The sequence below is a fragment of the Lacerta agilis genome, chromosome 6 (assembly GCF_009819535.1).
Source record: "Lacerta agilis isolate rLacAgi1 chromosome 6, rLacAgi1.pri, whole genome shotgun sequence".
Lineage (NCBI taxonomy): Eukaryota > Metazoa > Chordata > Lepidosauria > Squamata > Lacertidae > Lacerta > Lacerta agilis.
In genome coordinates, this window is record NC_046317.1 from 30,804,702 (window position 1) to 30,822,934 (window position 18,233).

At 38.5% G+C, this 18,233-nt stretch overlaps 1 protein-coding gene across 1 annotated transcript in view; it reads right to left on the reverse strand.

Annotated features, from left to right (window-relative positions):
• The window catches only part of MSH4 (mutS homolog 4), a 32,008-nt gene that overhangs the window by 11,101 nt on the left and 2,674 nt on the right, over window positions 1-18,233 (reverse strand). The window contains 8 exon segments of the mRNA XM_033151107.1: window positions 977-1,051; window positions 2,873-2,940; window positions 3,513-3,685; window positions 5,513-5,686; window positions 9,628-9,743; window positions 12,653-12,744; window positions 12,747-12,762; window positions 13,314-13,475. Coding sequence (XP_033006998.1) covers window positions 977-1,051; window positions 2,873-2,940; window positions 3,513-3,685; window positions 5,513-5,686; window positions 9,628-9,743; window positions 12,653-12,744; window positions 12,747-12,762; window positions 13,314-13,475 — 876 coding nt within the window.

Consider the following 18,233-nt stretch of genomic DNA (forward strand, 5'->3'; position numbering starts at 1 on the left):
CAACATGAAAAACTGATATATTCAAGTGTACAGAAATGTTAATGGATTCAATACCCTTTCATTCATTTAGATTTAATTAGAAAAAACAGCTAATAAAATCTGTCAATATTAGATTACATAGAACAAGATATTTTCTGTACGCTGAACTTGTAAGTATAAGAGTCAAGAGGCATAGATTTCTAGCACAGAGTAGGCTCCAAGATGAGCTCTAGATCAGGGGTCCCCAAACTAAGGCCCGGGGGCTGGATGCAGCCCAATCACCTTCTAAATGCAGCCCACGGACGGTCTGGAAATCAGTGTGTTTTTACATGAGTAGAATGTGTCCTTTTATTTAAAATGCATCTCTGGGTTATTTGTGGGGCCTGCCTGGTGTTTTTACATGAGTAGAATGTGTGCTTTTATTTAAAATGCATCTCTGGGTTATTTGTGGGGCATAGGAATTGGTTCATATTTTTTTTCAAAATATAGTCCGGCCCCCCACAAGGTCTGAGGGACAGTGGACCGGCCCCCTGCTGAAAAAGATTGCTGACCCCTGCTCTAGACAATGACTAGCCATGCTTGCTCCTAATATGCTTTTGTCTGTGTTGTAGCTGTCTTTTGAAAGCATACAATTGTCAGCCCAGCATTCTGGAGATGAGCAGGAAGTGATCAGGTAAATTATACAGGGGCAGGTGGCCTAAGTAATCAATTGTTCAGACGAGGAATAATGCCAGGCAGCAGCTTTCCAGCACTAGGTGAAATAATAGCCCTTTGTTACTGGATGCCTAGCTGAGATGCAGTAATACCACCCTCTGGCCATCTGAGGTGGTGAAGCACAATAGATGGCAGGCAAGTGGTTCCTTTCTCTGGCAAACTAACACAGTGGCGCAGATGGTGAAGGGCCTGGTTCTCACTGCAGGAGGACTTGGTTTTAAGACTCATAGGGCCAAATGATAACCGTAACTGACATTTAACATAAAGCTTCAGAACAGTATACCTTCAAAGGTTCTACAAGTTCCAGGGTGTGCTTCAGATAAATTAAATTTGTTATCTTTGATTCTGATGCATTAACCTGTTAGAAAGCAGAAAAGGTATATAATTTATCATTATTTTACTGTTTGATTAGCATAATGTGGCCTAGATACTGTTGTGCTTAATATAATTGTTGCCTGTTCAATTGTATTCATATATTTTTTCTGTATGAAGCATGACCACAAATGTTAGGAATGTTAACTGACTTATTTCCTTTCTCCCTAATGAACTGATCACTTTGACTGGCACTGTTATATCACCATCATTTAGAATAATCTAATATTGACACGTGGTGATTCCATGTTTATCAGTTTTTGAAGTGAAACAGGAGCCTTTTTCATACACTTTGGGTAGGGAAAAAGAAATACACACCCACACCCACACCCCAGTACTTACCACCTACCTGTTCACCTAGGCAACACCTTAGTGGTCAAAACTTAACAGTCTCATTCTATGGTGCTATGGAGAAAGGGGGAATTTATTGTGGGCCTCCAGCTTGCCACTTCTAGTAATCTACTAGAAATGTTCTAGTCAGGAATTTAGCTTTAGTGTCATGAACACTAAATAGCAGCACCTATAGCTCTAGAAGAGAAGACTCCCTAGAAAAGACCCTGATGAAGGAGAAGGGGATGACAGAGGATGAGATGGTTGGACAGTGTTCTCGAAGCAACTAGCATGAGTTTGGCCAAACTGCGGGAGGCAGTGAAAGATAGGCGTGCCTGGCGTGCTCTGGTCCATGAGGTCACGAAGAGTCGGACACGACCGAATGAATGAACAACAACAATAGCTCTAGGCAGGCATGAATAATTGACAATTAGAAAGAGAACATAGTAGCAGGTAATAACAGAACAGTAATTCATAGGGTTCATAACATGGGCTACTTTATTACTGGATAAAGGTTGATCTGTGAATTCTAGTTTTATCGAGTTGGATGGCGACCTATCATGTATGATCTAGTTGAGATTCCTGCATTGCAGGGGATTGGACTAGATGACCCTTAGGATCCTTTCCAACTATACAATGCTATGATTCTATGTTCCTGTGGACCTCTTGCCTTCTCCTTAACTGGCCAATATGATGACATTTCTGTATCTGGAACCCAGCATTTGGCCTCTTTTTGGGGTGGATGTGCGCACCTTAATTTCGTTTTCATCTGTTTGAACTTTTAGGACTTGTGTGTTATTGGTACTTTCTTCAAGTTAAAGTATTTTGTATGCTTTTTATATAGAATCATTTCACTTTTTGTCCTTTTTATCATATATGTAGTTTTATTCAGTCACCAATTTTAAAACATTCTCATATTTGAATTTTCACTGGGCTTTGTACATTCCCCAACCCCCCAGTGTTATATTACTGGAGGCCAAAAACATTATTAACAATAATAACAATATTATCTATTTGTTGTAGGAAATCAATATTTTGGAGATTGGGACTATGTGCCTAGTGGTTATAATCAACAAATGCCAAATCTAAAAATAATTTGATTTTCAAAAACATAAAGTGGTGTAATTCAGTGAAAATTAAACACAGAGAAATTCCATTAAATTGTGTGAATTATTAAAATAAACATGGAATGTTAAATTAATTTTTTATAATTAATGAATGTTTAAAATATGTTCAATACCCTGTAATTGAAAACTTCTAGAAATCTAATGAATATGTTTATCTCATTTGTACTCTGGTGTGAAAGTACTCAAATTTAAATGGTAAAGTTCTCATTTAGTGCTGCAAGTTATGAACAGAGCACACACTTCAATTAAGAGATTTCTCTACAACAAACACAGAAGTGATAAATAATAAAAGGAAAGATAAATGGCAGCTATTTATTTACCATTTATGAAGTAAAAGTATTTAAACATACCGTATCCTGCTTTGGAATTTGAACTAAAACTGAAAGTAGTTGATCAGTGTCCAGGAATCTTGAAATAACTATAAAACAGAAATCAAACAATCACTGAGCTCAAGCCACAATCATTAAATCAGATTTACTGTGATTTAATCCTAGTAATATAAATAAACTGCTTTAAATCTAAGATTAATAAGGCCAAAATGTTAGACAGAATATACATTTTATCTTAAGAAACATTAAATTTGATCAGAACAGCAACATTGGGGGAAGCTGTTCTCTCATATTGTTTCATGAATCTGGATAATCCTCCAAAGCTGCTATCAGTCTTGGGGGGGGGGAGGAGGGGATACAGATATATCATTGGTACCTGAATTCACTTCTGTGTCATTGGTAGCTAGCTTGGGAATGTGGTGCAGGAAGGAAGAGTTAAACACTCCTTCCCCCAAGCCCCACTGTTCCAATCAAATTTGGAGATCCCTACACTTGTACATACTTAAAAACAAACAAACATACATACATACAGCAATCCACTCATAACAAGCTGAGGATGAAGCAGCAACAATATTCATCCTGCTCAAAAGCTGTGATTAATAGAAATATGATACCATTAAAGGAAATATGTTATCCATTCTATAAAGCGATATTTGATTACCTGACTGAAGCCCCAAAAAGAGTTCCTCTTCCTGAAGTAGCTCTTGAACTGAATCCAACCTTGTATTAATGGTATCAGCATCAATCAAAGGCTCTAGAATATTAGATCGAAGTCTCCGACTTCCCCCTGGTGTTTTAGTATAATTTAGAACACCAAAAAGAGTGTGTCCATTCCTTTGAAAAACAGCACAGTTGGGGGGGGGTCTCATTAAGAAGTCGATACAAAACAATTTAAACGTTCTACAACTGCTAACACACAAATCACATTCCAAGGCTACACTCGTGCTCCTTCAATCTGTGGAAAGCACAGCAGTACCTGCCATGCCACCTCCATGAAATGCATGTTGCTGCACTTAATAACAGAAATTTGCACTCAAGTGATGATGGAACCTCTGCCCCCGCTGCATCCAGCTAACTGCACAAAAGCTTGAAATAATCCTGAAAATATTTAGCAACCATCTCTCTGCGTGTAGGTGCTTTTCAATAAGGGAAAGATTCAGAAGCTAGAGGTCTAGGAAAGGATGCCATGTACAAGAAAGCACTGAGTGGCCTTTGACATCAATATCATAGTGAACCCAACAATGCAGCTGCTCTGTGGGAGTAGGGGAGGATTATGCTAGAGGTATAAAGTGAACTGCTCCAAACCTGTTCTTCATGTGCCAAAGAAGAAGGGTATTAGCACAAGAGATAATACAGGCAATTATTATGCAACAAGTATATGACTTACTAATACAGTTTCAGCATATAGCTATGCATTTGTTAAAGACCCAAGTCATGCATTTTGCTTATTAGTGTGTGACTATAATACATCAAAAGTTTTCTTCAGAGCAGTGAATTTTATTTCTCAGTGAAAAGGAAGTAATTTACTTAGACAGTGCCAAATGAAAGTATTGTGATAAGAACAAATGAGAGGAAAATTTAACTAATCATTTGTACAGATGTTATCAAGAATATTAGAATTGTATGTTCTGTCAAGCAAAAAGAGAGAAAACAGACTTCAGAAGAATATATTGAAACTAGTACCACATTTGCAATTTCTGTCTGCAGTGGGAAGGAAGAAATTAACACAGAGAAGAGGGGTGTAAGCAGCTATAACTTTAGTGCACTCATTATGGCAAATAGAGGGCAGAGAGCGAAGTGAGAAGGACAGTGCCAGGCAGAGGCTGACACTAGCCATTAAGTGGTTATTAGCCAGCCCAGTGGGAAAAGACTTCTTTACTGGGTTAAGTTAAAGGTTCCTAAGTAAGAATTAATGGTGGTGGTGTCGGCGGCAGCACTAGTTTAGGAGAATCATTGGAGCTGTAGTAAACATCCCTCTTCTCTCCACACCTCCAATCACTCCTTTTGTTGTTGTTAAATACACAACTTTGAAGAAAGAATCATGGGACTGCTCATCACATGTAGCATATAATTATCCTAATCACAAACTTTAAAGGAAATGGTACATTCAGAATAGAATTTATACCATGTTCAATATGGAACAACAAATATCTATAAAAAGAAACACAGGATTAACTAGGAGGGAGTGCACTTGAGGGGAGAAGCTCTTTAGGACCTCAGGGATTCCTACTGCCTGGTGTCCAAACAACAATCACAGCTCTGACTTCACTCATTGCCTAAATACACTGCTAGGTGGGAGCAATCAGGTTTAGAAAACTGTGCACCTTTGGCTTAATAACTTTATTTATTTATTAAATTTCTATACCACCATTCATCTGAGGATCACAAGGAAGTTTACAATATATTTTTCTTCTTCTAAAAGATAATAAAGTTCAGTCTGTGGCACCTGCCCAAGAGCACCATTGAAGCCCTTCGTGGGTGCCATGGTTAGTGACACCTGGGTTAGACAGAATGACCAAAGTATGTTTTTACCTGAAAAACAAACTTTATTTTTTAAAACACCATAGGTATGCATCAATATCCACCAGTTGTTGTATAATGCAAATATATATTCATTTTTATCTTCTCCATACCTTAGAGTCATGAAATGAAACATCTTACCTAGGATTCCTATTGTTAGTTATTAATTCAAGGTTTATGGCTGACGTTGAATCAATCATTGCTGTTTGCTCACTTCCATGGAAACTAATCTTAAGTGACTTAGGTGCATAAACTGAATTTTGTATGAACTCAACATACTTCAGCACAGCTGCAACAGCTGCCAGACAGTAGTATCTATGAAATTGTAAGACAAAATAAACAAAAACAAAATTGCACATACAATTGTGCATAAGCTTTGAAGACTTTGGCTTACCTAGCTTTGAAGGTAGAAACCCTGAAAATATTAGTTGGGGTGAGCTAGAGTAAGGCTTTCAAATAACACTCAGAAACTGATAATGATATTTGAAAGATAGTGAATCACATAAAATATCTAAAGGGCTCGCTTCTCCCATACACATCTGTCTAGCTGTTAAGATCTTCTCCAGGGCTCACTGCTGGGTCCTCCCACCTTCGGAATCAGAAAGCTATCAAGGCCAGGGCCTTCTCTGGGGTGGCACCTTGTTTCTGGAACTCCCTCATTTTTTATTTAGAGCATTTGTAACCTACCCTTAAGCAAAAAGAAGTGCCTACAAAGGCTTACACAAAATCAGTTAAAATAAGAGAGTCTCTGCCTACAGTCTTACATATGACAGACACAAAAGGTGAAATGGTCAGGGAGGCAAGAGGGCATGACTAGCATCTAGTCTGATAGTCTTTCAATGCCAGCATGCCATGCAATCTCCCAAATCTGCTCCTGAGCACTGGGGGAACCACCAAAGCAAATCAGGGGGATGCATGAAGTACATGGGAGTGGGGAAAATTTGTTCCACAAGTGGCAGTAATTCTATTTTTGCAATAATGTCATTATATACGTCCCAAAGAGACTTTAATACTGTAATTTACTTTGCAAGAAATACTTGTGAGAGTATAACTTTTTGCTTTAAAACAACTGAGGAAGGAAGGGATGAAATATATTTATAAAAATTATGGATGGTATGGACAATGCTAAATGTTTTCACTCTCATCATTTTAGAACTGGGGCTCATCTAATCAAATTGATTGGCAGTAAATTCAGCATAGATGAAATAAAATACTTCACAGTACACATAGCTAACGTATCATTCATTTAGGCAGGAAATGGAGATTTCATCTAGCTTTGACATTTTTTAAAAAATAAAGCTTACATGAATTAATAGTGCTTATTCCATCAGTCATCAACTAGGAAAGCAAAATATATTATTCATATTAAAGGCAGTGTATGTATAATACCCAGATGCTGGGGAGGTGGGGCTAAGGATGGCTATTTCTGAGAAATAAAGGCTTGTTAATTTTTCAGAAGCAGCTAGTTGGCTACTGTTTGAAAGCAGAATAGTGGATGAGATGAATCTTGGTCTGATCTTCCAAAGCAATTCATGTGTTAAGGGAAGAGCAAGGAATATTGCAGATGGTAAACCATCTGAAATAATTTCCTTTCTGTGGATAAAGTTGTCATGTTTGCCTGCTCTACAGGAATTACTCACAATCTCCCTGTCAACACATCTTATTATAATCAAGAACCATCTGTCACCAATGAAGGCTCAGAGATAGGACAGGTGGAAATACTACTTAGCCGATGCCCAACTGGGTTTTAGTCCTGTTACAGAGACTTTATAAATAATTTGAAGTCTTGTACTACATAGTTATGGGTAGGGATGTAATAAGGCATAATTCTCTGTCCTGCCCTGTATTCTGCACATGCAGCACTGTTTCCATTCTGCTGCAGTTAGTCTTCTGTTAAAAGCTATGTTATTCATCTCTCTATCTGCTGGTGAAATTATGTAACAAGTGCAACTTATTATGTAAATTGTGTTGTCATGATGTTATTTAACCACATTCATTGAATGTGGAAAAACACTTGGGTATCATTTGTAGACTGAAAACAACAATAGTAAATATGAATCATATTCAATGGAATGATTTCTGTTCTGAACATAAGTGAACATTGGCAATTTCTATCCTGGTTTCTGTTTTTCTTGGAATTCTGCAGCATCGCAGTTAAGAGGAATTTTAGATTAGAATATGGTAAACAATTAAAATTCACATTCAACCATGCAGCACAGTGACTTTGGACAAACCACTGACATACAGCCTTACTTAACTCATAGTGTTGTTGAAAAGCTAAAATGACAATAATAAATTGAGAGGGGGGGAGGTATAAGTGAAATAAATACATTTAAGGCAGATACCTAAACCATGTCCTGTAAAATTTGTAGATCACAGTCTAGAATCTGTTACAAAAGATTCAAAGAAGGTTAATTAAGAAAGAAAGCTAATAAAAGCAAATGATTTAGAAAAGTGATCCTGGCATGTGCACAGAGTGTAATCTTGAGAAAAAGCCAATTTCCCCATTGTCTTGAATGTAAAGAGATAAAGATAAAAGGATAGTGTAAAGTCATGCTTGGTGGTGATTTAAACACTGTAGGAGTGGACTATCTGAAATGAATTTATATAGGCATAAACTGCTGAAGCTGAGCAAAACTTTGAAGCTACAATTGAATAATAAACAAAAACAGGAACAGAGGAGACTGCATTACTTTATGCAATTATTCTTTTTCCAACAGAAGCAACAAGTTTGGCCTATACGCCCTCTGCTGGAATAAAACACTGGATGCACATATCAAACAGCAACATAAGAACACAACTTGGAGCTATAAAGGAACTAAAGTGATATAACTAATGAAAGATAACTGACAGAGAGCCTTTCTTAAGACATTCCATTAACGAAAACAGCAGCTTCACAGCAGTTTAACAATCTAATCCTAAACACATTTACCTGGAAGTATTTCTATATAAACCTTGCTTTCATGTAACATTGTTTGATATCACATCTTTCTATAAATCCAACCCACAATTAAGGAGAAGGTTATACTGAGCCAACAGAACATACTCCAAACTGCTTTATGCAGAGTTAAGGTTATAGCCAACTAAACCATTGCACATGTGAAACAAGAACCAAGAACGCAATGGAAATTCCCTTCTTTCTCTTCTGCCCCCCCCCCCCCCACAAAACCCCTCCCGCCCCTCAATCTACTGCAGAGGCTTGGAGAAAACCTTAGAGCACTCTCTAATTATTTGATCTAGTTGGTGTAAGAGTCAACAACATCAAATTATAATTTGTTGGTAAATAAAATTTTAACGGGGATAATGATTATAGAAATGTTGAAAGCAAACAATGGCTTAGATCCAAACCTGCTTTTGGGCAAGTACAATGGGATTTCATTGATGCAAGGCAGCTCAGTTCCTGCTGATTCACCCTCCCACTGCAATCCTCTGTGCTATATCCTATACGCTTCCAAACACTTCCTTGCCTTCAGTAGTTGCTTTTTAGGATGTACCAGGGGATTGTGGTGAGGGGTGTGTGTGGAAAAACCCTAGAATTCTGCTCATATATCTTTGGTTTCAACCCAACATACAATAATAAGTAACCCAACATATTGGGCCAAAATCAATCATTATTATCAACAAGGTTGTAGCAGCAGCAAGACGCGTACACGTTAACTCAGTGAAGGTTGAATTTATTTAAGGAAACAAAGTAAACAACCAAGCCTCTAGTCTAGAGCTCCCTGCTCTCACTACCTCTGACTACCCTGTTGATGACTCATCTGAATCTTCAGGGTGGTTCCTCTTCCTTTTGAAACCTTGCAAAAACACCATCCTCTTCTGCCTCCTCTGAGATGACAATTTCCCTTTCTCTTGCACTCCACCCCTCCTGCGTTCCTCCAAGCTAAGTGGAGCAGGTAAAGGATCTGACAAACTGCCCTCCGACAGATTCGGAGTTGCCCTGGACTAATGTCTTCCCTCAGGCTTATCTTCTGCTGTTTCCATAACAACCTTCTTGGCCAGCTCTTGGCTGCCATCCTAGTCAGACAGCTCCAGCTGCTGGCTATTTGGCTGTAACCTGACAAAGGTGTATACTGTATATAAAGTTTTAAAGAATATTTATATCAACATATGTAAGTATTTTAGAATACTTAGATCACTGTCTGAAAGCAGTAGACTAAAAATCTTGTAGGTAGATGACCAGCCTATGAACTGTGAAATTACTAAAAATGTGGCACATCCAAAGATAAACTGGTAATTTCTATTTACACACATACTTGGACTGAACTTCCATCAGAACAGTGCTGAACTCAGGTATACATAATTGCTCAATATATTCCAAGCCTTTCGTTTCATTGAAGTATTTTCTTTGGACTGTAGTAAAAGTCACATTCTGGAAAACAAGCAAAGGTAGGATTACAGAACGTTGCTCCAATATGTAGAACCTTTCATTCCAATGTTCTAAAGAAATTAATATTTTCAAGCAGCAAAGTGAATTATTTACTTGTAAAGTCCCAAGTCTCAATATTTGCATTTTGCTATGGGTGTGATTCAGAAACACACATGTGCACTGAATGGATCATTTTTTTAAGCCTTCCAATTACGTTTTTGTTTTATTCCATTTTAAAGTGCCCCTTCATCAAACAAGATCCTGAGATGGTTTGCACACACAAACATATTATAGCATAACTAATAGTAACTAATTAAAACAAAACATTTCCCACAGCTTCCAAATGTCAATACAAATTAATTAATTAATTGAGTATCCTGCTTCTTACCCAATTGTTCATTTTTCCTATGAAATAATTAAAAACCATGGCTCTTCCCCCCTCCCACCACTCTTTTCCCTTCATATAGCCCCTGGACGTTTCTGTGTAAACTTTGGCAGGTTTCTTACCCTGGGGCACCTCCCACATAGTTTCAACCCCTAGGGAGGAGAAGGAGGGCAAGTTCCATTGCACAGCCAAAAGTTATTGTGCTAGCAGATGCACTTGGTTGGATACCACCCCATTGGTTTCCTACATGAAAATCCCTGGATGAATGTTTGAGATCTGGCAGGCTTAATCTACTCTCGAGGGGCTCCTTTATCTGCAATCTTGCCCCTAAAAGATATAACTGTTTGTAGATTCCACTTTAGAGTTATTGGAGACATAGTAGAGCATCAGATTTAAGAAATCAGATTTTGATCCAAATAATATGCTGAATCAGAATAACACAGATTGAGCTACCTCCAGATATTAGAAACACAAGGCGAATTCTGCACACCTTCATAATATAGCTTCTAAACTATGTTTACTACAAAATGTTTTGCATATTGTTTGAATTGAGAAATTAGTAGCAATATATTGCTAGCTTCAAAGGAGTTTAAGCATTAGTCTGAGTTATCAATGATGAAGTTGTTGACAGGATTTTTTAAGAACACGAATAGGCTGACTGCAGACTTTGTTGTTTAATTTTTTATTAAAAAAAACTACTTCAACAATTTGCTTTAAATCTACAAAGCAACAGGCTCCCTTAATAATAAAGCATTGCTAATTTATGGGCTCTTCTGCACATCATTTGAAAATGCACCATTTTGTGCATTTTGTGTTTTGTGCACTGTTTTGCACTACAATCATTTGTGGTTCTATGCCACAAGTGATCAAACATTCCATGGTAACAGGTTCACATGTCCTGCTCATTTCCCCCCTCAGCTCCACTGTTGTGTTTCTCATGTACCTCTCATCACCAAACCATAAACTAGATGACACTTCTTTCTGTCACTGTTTTCTGAAGATATAGGGGGGATATGCTCTCTGCTTCTTTTTCAGTATTTCTATCACATTTTATTATTATTGCTGTGTTCTGACTAAATATTATTGTTTCTAGCAATGCATTTCAGCAATGTACATTACTATCTGACCCTGGTTTCAGCTTTCTCTGCCATGTACATTGTTTGTCCTGAGTATTTTTCAGCTCTAAAGGAGGAGGATATACTGCACTCTGACTAAACATGGTTGCTAATGTTACATGCAGGGGCACCCTCCTCCACCAAAATAGCTGTCTACTTGGCTGTTTTCCTATGTCATGAAGGCTGAAATTTCAGTTCAGAGAACACTTACTGTTGTTCCCAACCCTAACCCTGTGGAAAGCCATCTAATTAGACTTTAATTTGATTTTGAGATGTTTTAGGAGGCAATTTAATCATTGTTTGATTTTATACCAATGTTATGTATCTGATGTTAGCCACCCTGAGCCTGACTTTGGCTGGGGAGGGTGGGATATAAATAAATGTTTATTATTACTTGTTATTATTCCTTTGTAAGAAAATATGAAATAACGTAAAAGCATTTTTGCGGGGGGGGGGATCAATGGAGGGTTGACAAGAAATTTTCTGCACCGGGTACCACCTGACCTTCCCATGCCAGGGAATTCCAAAGCTGAACAATCCTGAGTATATATTCTTACATAACAGATGAAGTGCCTTACAAGAATGAGCCACAGTTCACCAATCCAGCATTGTTTGCAAGAATGCCAACAACAAATAAGAGTTTTGTGCTCCACTAGAATTTGCCTAATGGCCTAGTCTACCTTCTGCTCAAAAATAACACTACTTCATTACAGAATGCACTTTTGGGTAGTGTCAATGGTAAAAAAGGTAAAGGAACCCCTGACCGTTAGGTCCAGTCGCGGACAACTCGGGTTGCAGCGCTCATCTCGCTCTATAGGCTGAGGGAGCCGGCGTTTGTCCGCAGACAGCTTCCAAGTCATGTGGCCAGCATGACTAAGCCACTTCTGGCGAACCAGAGCAGCACACGTAAACGCTGTTTTGTTTACCTTCCCGCCAGAGCTTGTGCTTTCGAACTGCTAGGTGGGCAGGAGCTGGGACTGAACAACGGGAGCTCACCCCGTCGTGTCCATGGTAATGGGTGATAATTAATGGTCTATTCAGAAAATTTATTCTACTATGTGTATTTCAGATAAAGGAAATAGTTCAAGCAACAGCTTGGCTTTGTGGCAATGGTTCCAAATGTCATTCAAAATTTACTTACCCAAATGTCCTAATGCTAACAAATGCCTTTGAGGGTAGAAACATGCACATTATTATGGAAGACCCCCCCCAACCTACCATAGGTTTACTAATACATTATAACCTCTCTCTCTATTATGCAAGTGACAACGACCTGCAATTTTTCCTCCAACAAGGATTTAATTTTATTTTTATTCAGAGAAAGTAAATGGTTCTTCTTTAAGAAATTGGGCTACAACTACCACACAAATGCTTGTCAAATAATATGTTAAATAATTGTTCCTTGAATGTACCTTGAAATTTTCTGTTATCAAGCTGAACAATTTTGTTGCATTTCCTGTATCACATGCAGTATTTGACATGATGATTTCCAAGGGTGCTAAATTCTGAGTTTAGTGATAACCTAAAAAATATGTAACATGATTTGGTAAAAATATTTACATGAACAGTTTTATAGCACATAATGTTGTTATTATTTATTTATTTATTTATTTATTTCTCTGTGTGTGTGTGTGTAAAACATAATCAGTGTGCATAACAGTGTGTAACTACAGGACAAGTATTTGCACCTTTAAATTGCAATCTGAAATATGACACAGGGAGACAACAGAGGGAGGGGGGGCGGAGCAAGAAAATGGTAGCAATTCAGTAACATGTTGTTATCAAGAATCATAGCCTTGCTGTCATTTGAGTAGCTTCCTAGCTCCTTTATTCCAAAATCTCTGTTGGTTTGTCAAGGCAGACAAAGCTGAGACCTAAGACAAAAAAGCAAGTGCAGAGCAGGGGCACACAGGGAGAAGGGGGAAGTTCCATTGTGTGAGTGGGCCTCATTATGCACACTTAGGTAATCCTGTCTAGTGACTGCAATTCTATGCCAAGTACATGCAACACCTATTGACTTCAATGCAAGGGGGATTTAAAGCCGTTTATATACAAATATATATCCAGATTTACCTTGGCATATGTTGTATTGTCTGCAAACTGAGATAGCACAACTTCTGGATTTTTTAAGTCAATACTTGCCATCCCCACTTCACCTCTGGCAAGACCTCTCCCTTCTATTACAGCCACAATAACAGATGCAGCATTGTGAGCAGAGGACTGAAGACGATGTAACTGTAAAACAGTGAGATACATTAGGTAACCTGACCTAATCTAAATTCTGCTCTAGCTCTACAAATATTAATGGAGTTTGTTACAAGCAACACTTGATTGTTCATATTGCTGTTTAAAGCATGAGCTTCTCTCAGGTATATCAAAACTTTGAAAAGCCCAAAATAATTTATCTTGAGAAAAATCACACATGGTGCAACATTACAGATATGTGTGCATTATATCATATCTAGGTAGAACAATGATGTGTATAAAGACAAACATAAGCAGTACTTTACTAAGCTTATATACTTTATAAACAACTGTTTTTAACATTTAGCATTTTGTAGTCTCACTGATTTAAGCACTGCATGTACTTTTCTTGCTCATTAAAAACAGAGGACAAAATCCAACATTGAATGAATGAGTGGATTTAGTTTGGTCACTGATCAGAGTCCAACATTGTACCAATGGATTTTCCCTTCCTTCCTTCCTGCAGCAGTCCCCACCAATCTGCTCCAGTGGGTCCCAATCCTCCAGAGCAGTTTGGGAGTTCATAGCGGATGTAAAGGTAAAGGGACCCCTGATGATTAGGTCCAGTCACGGACGACTCTGGGGTTGCGGCGCTCATCTTGCTTTATTGGCCAAGGGAGCCGGCGTACAGCTTCCAGGTCATGTGGCCAGCATGACTAAGCCGCTTCTGGCGAACCAGAGCAGCAAACAGAAACACCATTACCTTCCTGTAGGAGCTGGGACCAAGCAACGGGAGCTCATCCCATCGGGGGATTCGAACCGCCGACCTTCTGATCAGCAAGCCCTGGGCTCTGTGGTTTAACCCACAGCGCCCACTTGCACAATATGAAGTCTGTTGCACAAGTGGAATATTACCCAATATGGCTGAACTGTGCTCCATAATTTTTAAAAGTCAGAAGAAAATTGCTGATAAAGTTTCAGCATTACTTACATAAACCAATCCCAACCTTTCTATTAGACCTAAATGCCTATTAATAATGCCAACATTTTCTGGTTTGTTTTATAGTAGGAACTGTTTATGTGTGTTTTAAAGAAGAAAAACAGAAGCCAAAGACAGGTCAGTGCATATGTGGAGTTTTGAAATATGAGGGCTGTTGCATCCTGTCCACTACAATGGACAGGATCCAATCATTCCCACATGCATGAAGAGGTATGTTTGCACAGCTTCTCCCTTTTATTGGACCCATAATGTTTATCAGTGTGCTGTTTGTGAGATGAAACAGCAGACCATTTATTTGCAAAAGAGTTACTATTTTTTATACTGTTCTCATGCTGTTCTTAAAACAAATTCCATTATTTGTGAATGGCGTTGAGGGAAATCTGAATGACTTAATACTTTTGTGTGAACTTATTGTCAAAGTGCTATACTAACTAATTTTACTAACAGTTCACCTGGTATGAGCCACTACACTAAGATTTGTAGATGTCAAATGCATCTACCAGAGGCCTAGTCACACACAAAGCTAAAATCCAAGAGCAGTTTCTCTTTGTCATAAGTGACCACTCCTCCCTTCCTAGCATAGTTTTGCTAAGCAAAGGCAAAACAAGGTACTGTGTATCAGTGACAGATCATTAAGGGCATTTAATGCTATTCTCCAATACAAAATGGCATTTAATGCTAGTGTGACAAAAAGAAAATGGAATGTCAGTTAGCAAAACATTAGGTGAGAATAAAATGATGTTGTTTCTAATGTAATTATATTTTCAAAAATATCCCAAGAATGTCTAGGTAATTATTTTTATTACAAAATACCTTAAGGGCCAGAAATTGACATTAAGAAATTATATGCAATGTGGTTCACATGTCCTAAATGATAGTTGTCACATCATGTTCAGTCATACAGCAGATAATGCTTACAACAGCACAAACTACAAGTATGTTAATGGTAAATCACCAGTCAAATATCAGTGTATGTTTGTTTCTTTGCTTTAAAAACACATTCTGTTGGTGATTACAACACTAGAGAACTCATCAATCTTTTAATCAAATGTTAATATGGAAAGTAATATCTTCATCAATCTTTTTTTTCCATTTCAGAATCATGCTCACTGTTCTAGCAGTCAACATCTTCATCAATGTCACACTCCTCTTCTTTATCTTTTTGCATACTATACAATGGTGAAGGCATTCAAAACTGCTTGCTTTCCTACTCCCAATAATTGAATAATTATCTTTCAGTAGAATAGCTTAGCCTGACAAAATATATAATGTTAAATAGTAATTCTTCGTTGTGGTTGTTAACTACTATAACCATAGTCAGGTTTGCTAGCTGTAACTTTCCAAAAACATTCTAATATAATTTTACACTGCCCTCTACTGGTCCACTTAATTTTTTGCCAATGGTGGATGCAAAAATATAACAGAATGAAATGCCACATAATTTTTCAACAATTCTGGTCTTAATACTTGTAAGATTTCCCTGAGATGCTAAATGTCTGCCTCAAACTATTTGATTATAACTTAAGAAACCAGAACATGCAGGTATATCACTTTGGGGGGGAAATGACATCTAACAGAAATCTGTAAAGTCCTCAGAGTACCAGTAAACTAATTTAATAGTATCTATCTATGCACTGGGCAACATTAGAATACTGTAGACTGTGCTGGTGGTCCCATCTAAAAAATCTTATCATGGAGCTGAAAAAACACAGAAAATGTCAAATAAACAATAAAGGCGTAAATGACCCTTTCCTGTGGAAATTTTTTCAGAGTTTGAGGTTTCATTAGTCCAGAAAAAATAATTAAGAGAGGATATGACAGTGGTCTACAAAATTGGGTATCCAAGGTGGAAAGGATAGGAATGCAGGTGCTGTGGATCTGCTGAAGCTGAGCAAGTGTTAACTTGATTGGTGATCATCTGGGTGGGTGGAAAGACTGCATAAAGAGAAATTTGAATATAAGAAGAGCTCTACTGGATCAGATCAAATGTCTATCTAGTACATCATTCTGTTCTCACAGATGTCTAGCAGAAGCCCACAAGCAGGTCATGAGCAGAATAGCTATCTCCCGCATGTGATCTCTAGCAACAGGTATTCAGATAACTGACAGTAACTATCAAAAACCCACAAACAGGACCTGAGGGCCAGTGGTGGGAAGCAGGCGGGGGGCAGGGCTGGCGCACGTTCTGGGGACGTGGGTGCACTGCCTGCAGGGGCGTGGCAACGCGTTCTGGGGGCGACGGCATGCAGCACGGGTGGGGGGGGCGCAGCCGAGATGGACCCTACCGGGTTCGTGCTGCCGGGGTGCCCCTGCCACTACACCCTGCCCTTCCTACGCCAGTGCTGAATGCAACATGTTAGCCCCACTTTTGATTCCCAGCACTGGTATTCACAAGCATACTGCCTCTTATAGTGGAGATAGAGCATAGACTTAACCTCCATGAATTTGTCTAACCATCTCTGAAAGCTTTCTAAGTTGGTGCCAATCATTACATTTGTATTAGTGAATTAAAAAATGTAATCTACTTGTTTCTGTGTGTCTCGAATCTCCAGCTGTTCAGCTTCACTCAATGAGCCCTAGTTCTGTTATCGTGAGAGAAACACTGTACTCTATCAACTGTCTCCACACTATGACTCCCCTTACCCGCTTTTTGTTTGAATATGTATTCACTTTACACTTGTTTGCATTGCACTGTATTTCCTATTTTAATGTCCAGTCACCCATATTGGAGAGATCCTTTGGAGCTCCTCACAACCCATTTTTGTTTTTACTGCCCTTAATGATTTTGGTGTTATCAACAAACTTGGCCACCTTATTTTCCACTTTCATAAAATAGAATTTGGAGATGTGCAGTGAAATAGACTGGCAGCAGGTTTACAAGATACATTACACAATAAGTAAGAAATTTGCAGAATTCCCCAGCATGGTATATGGTGATGGCCCTCAGCTATATGCTTTGAAAAGGCTTGGAGAAATACCGGTAAGTGGAGGAAGAGTTTCTCAACAGAGAAGTGGAACCAGCAACAATTAAAAGTGCTTTGTATTTAGCACTTCTCACTAGCTTGGCGATACCTACTTCTGGTATGTGAAGGCGCTGTTTTTGTTACAATAAAGACTGACACCTCTCAACTTCAGAAAGAGAGGCAATGAAAGTTAATGGAAGCACCATGTTAAGAGGCAGTAAACTTTGAGTATTGAATGCTGGAGACAAAAAGCAGGGAAGGTCATCACCCATTATGCCTTGCCTGTGAGGTTCTCAAAGGTTTTGGGCCTGATCACAATTTACAGTATCTGGACTAAATACCTCTTAATCTGATCCATCAATGCAATTTCTTATGTTCTTCTACAAGTCTGAAATTTGCATTTTCTAAATCCATGAGCTACAGGTATAAACCATGAAACTGATAGTTGATCTTGATCTCTTGGGTTCCCCCCCCTAAAGTTAACTTCTCATTGTGGGAGCTGCTGCATTGCTGCACTCTTTCTGTCCCCTGTACAACAACAGAAGCCTTTAGCCATTTGGCAGGAGACCCTGTAAGTGCTGCTGCCCTCAACATTCTATCCAGTGCACATTGACTTTTTGTTACACAAAATGTGACAATTTATTTTGTGATATATTGATCATGGAACACAACAAGACATCTTCTAACCTAACCTCATCTAAAGATAGAGGTGACATTCTGATGTTTACAGCAGAATTTGTGAAATTCTTCAAGAAAATCTCTTTTGCACAACCATGAGTGTTAGGGTACAACCAACTATGGAGTCCAATGGTGGCCACCCACCAGTGGAAATGATTTTCCGTTGGG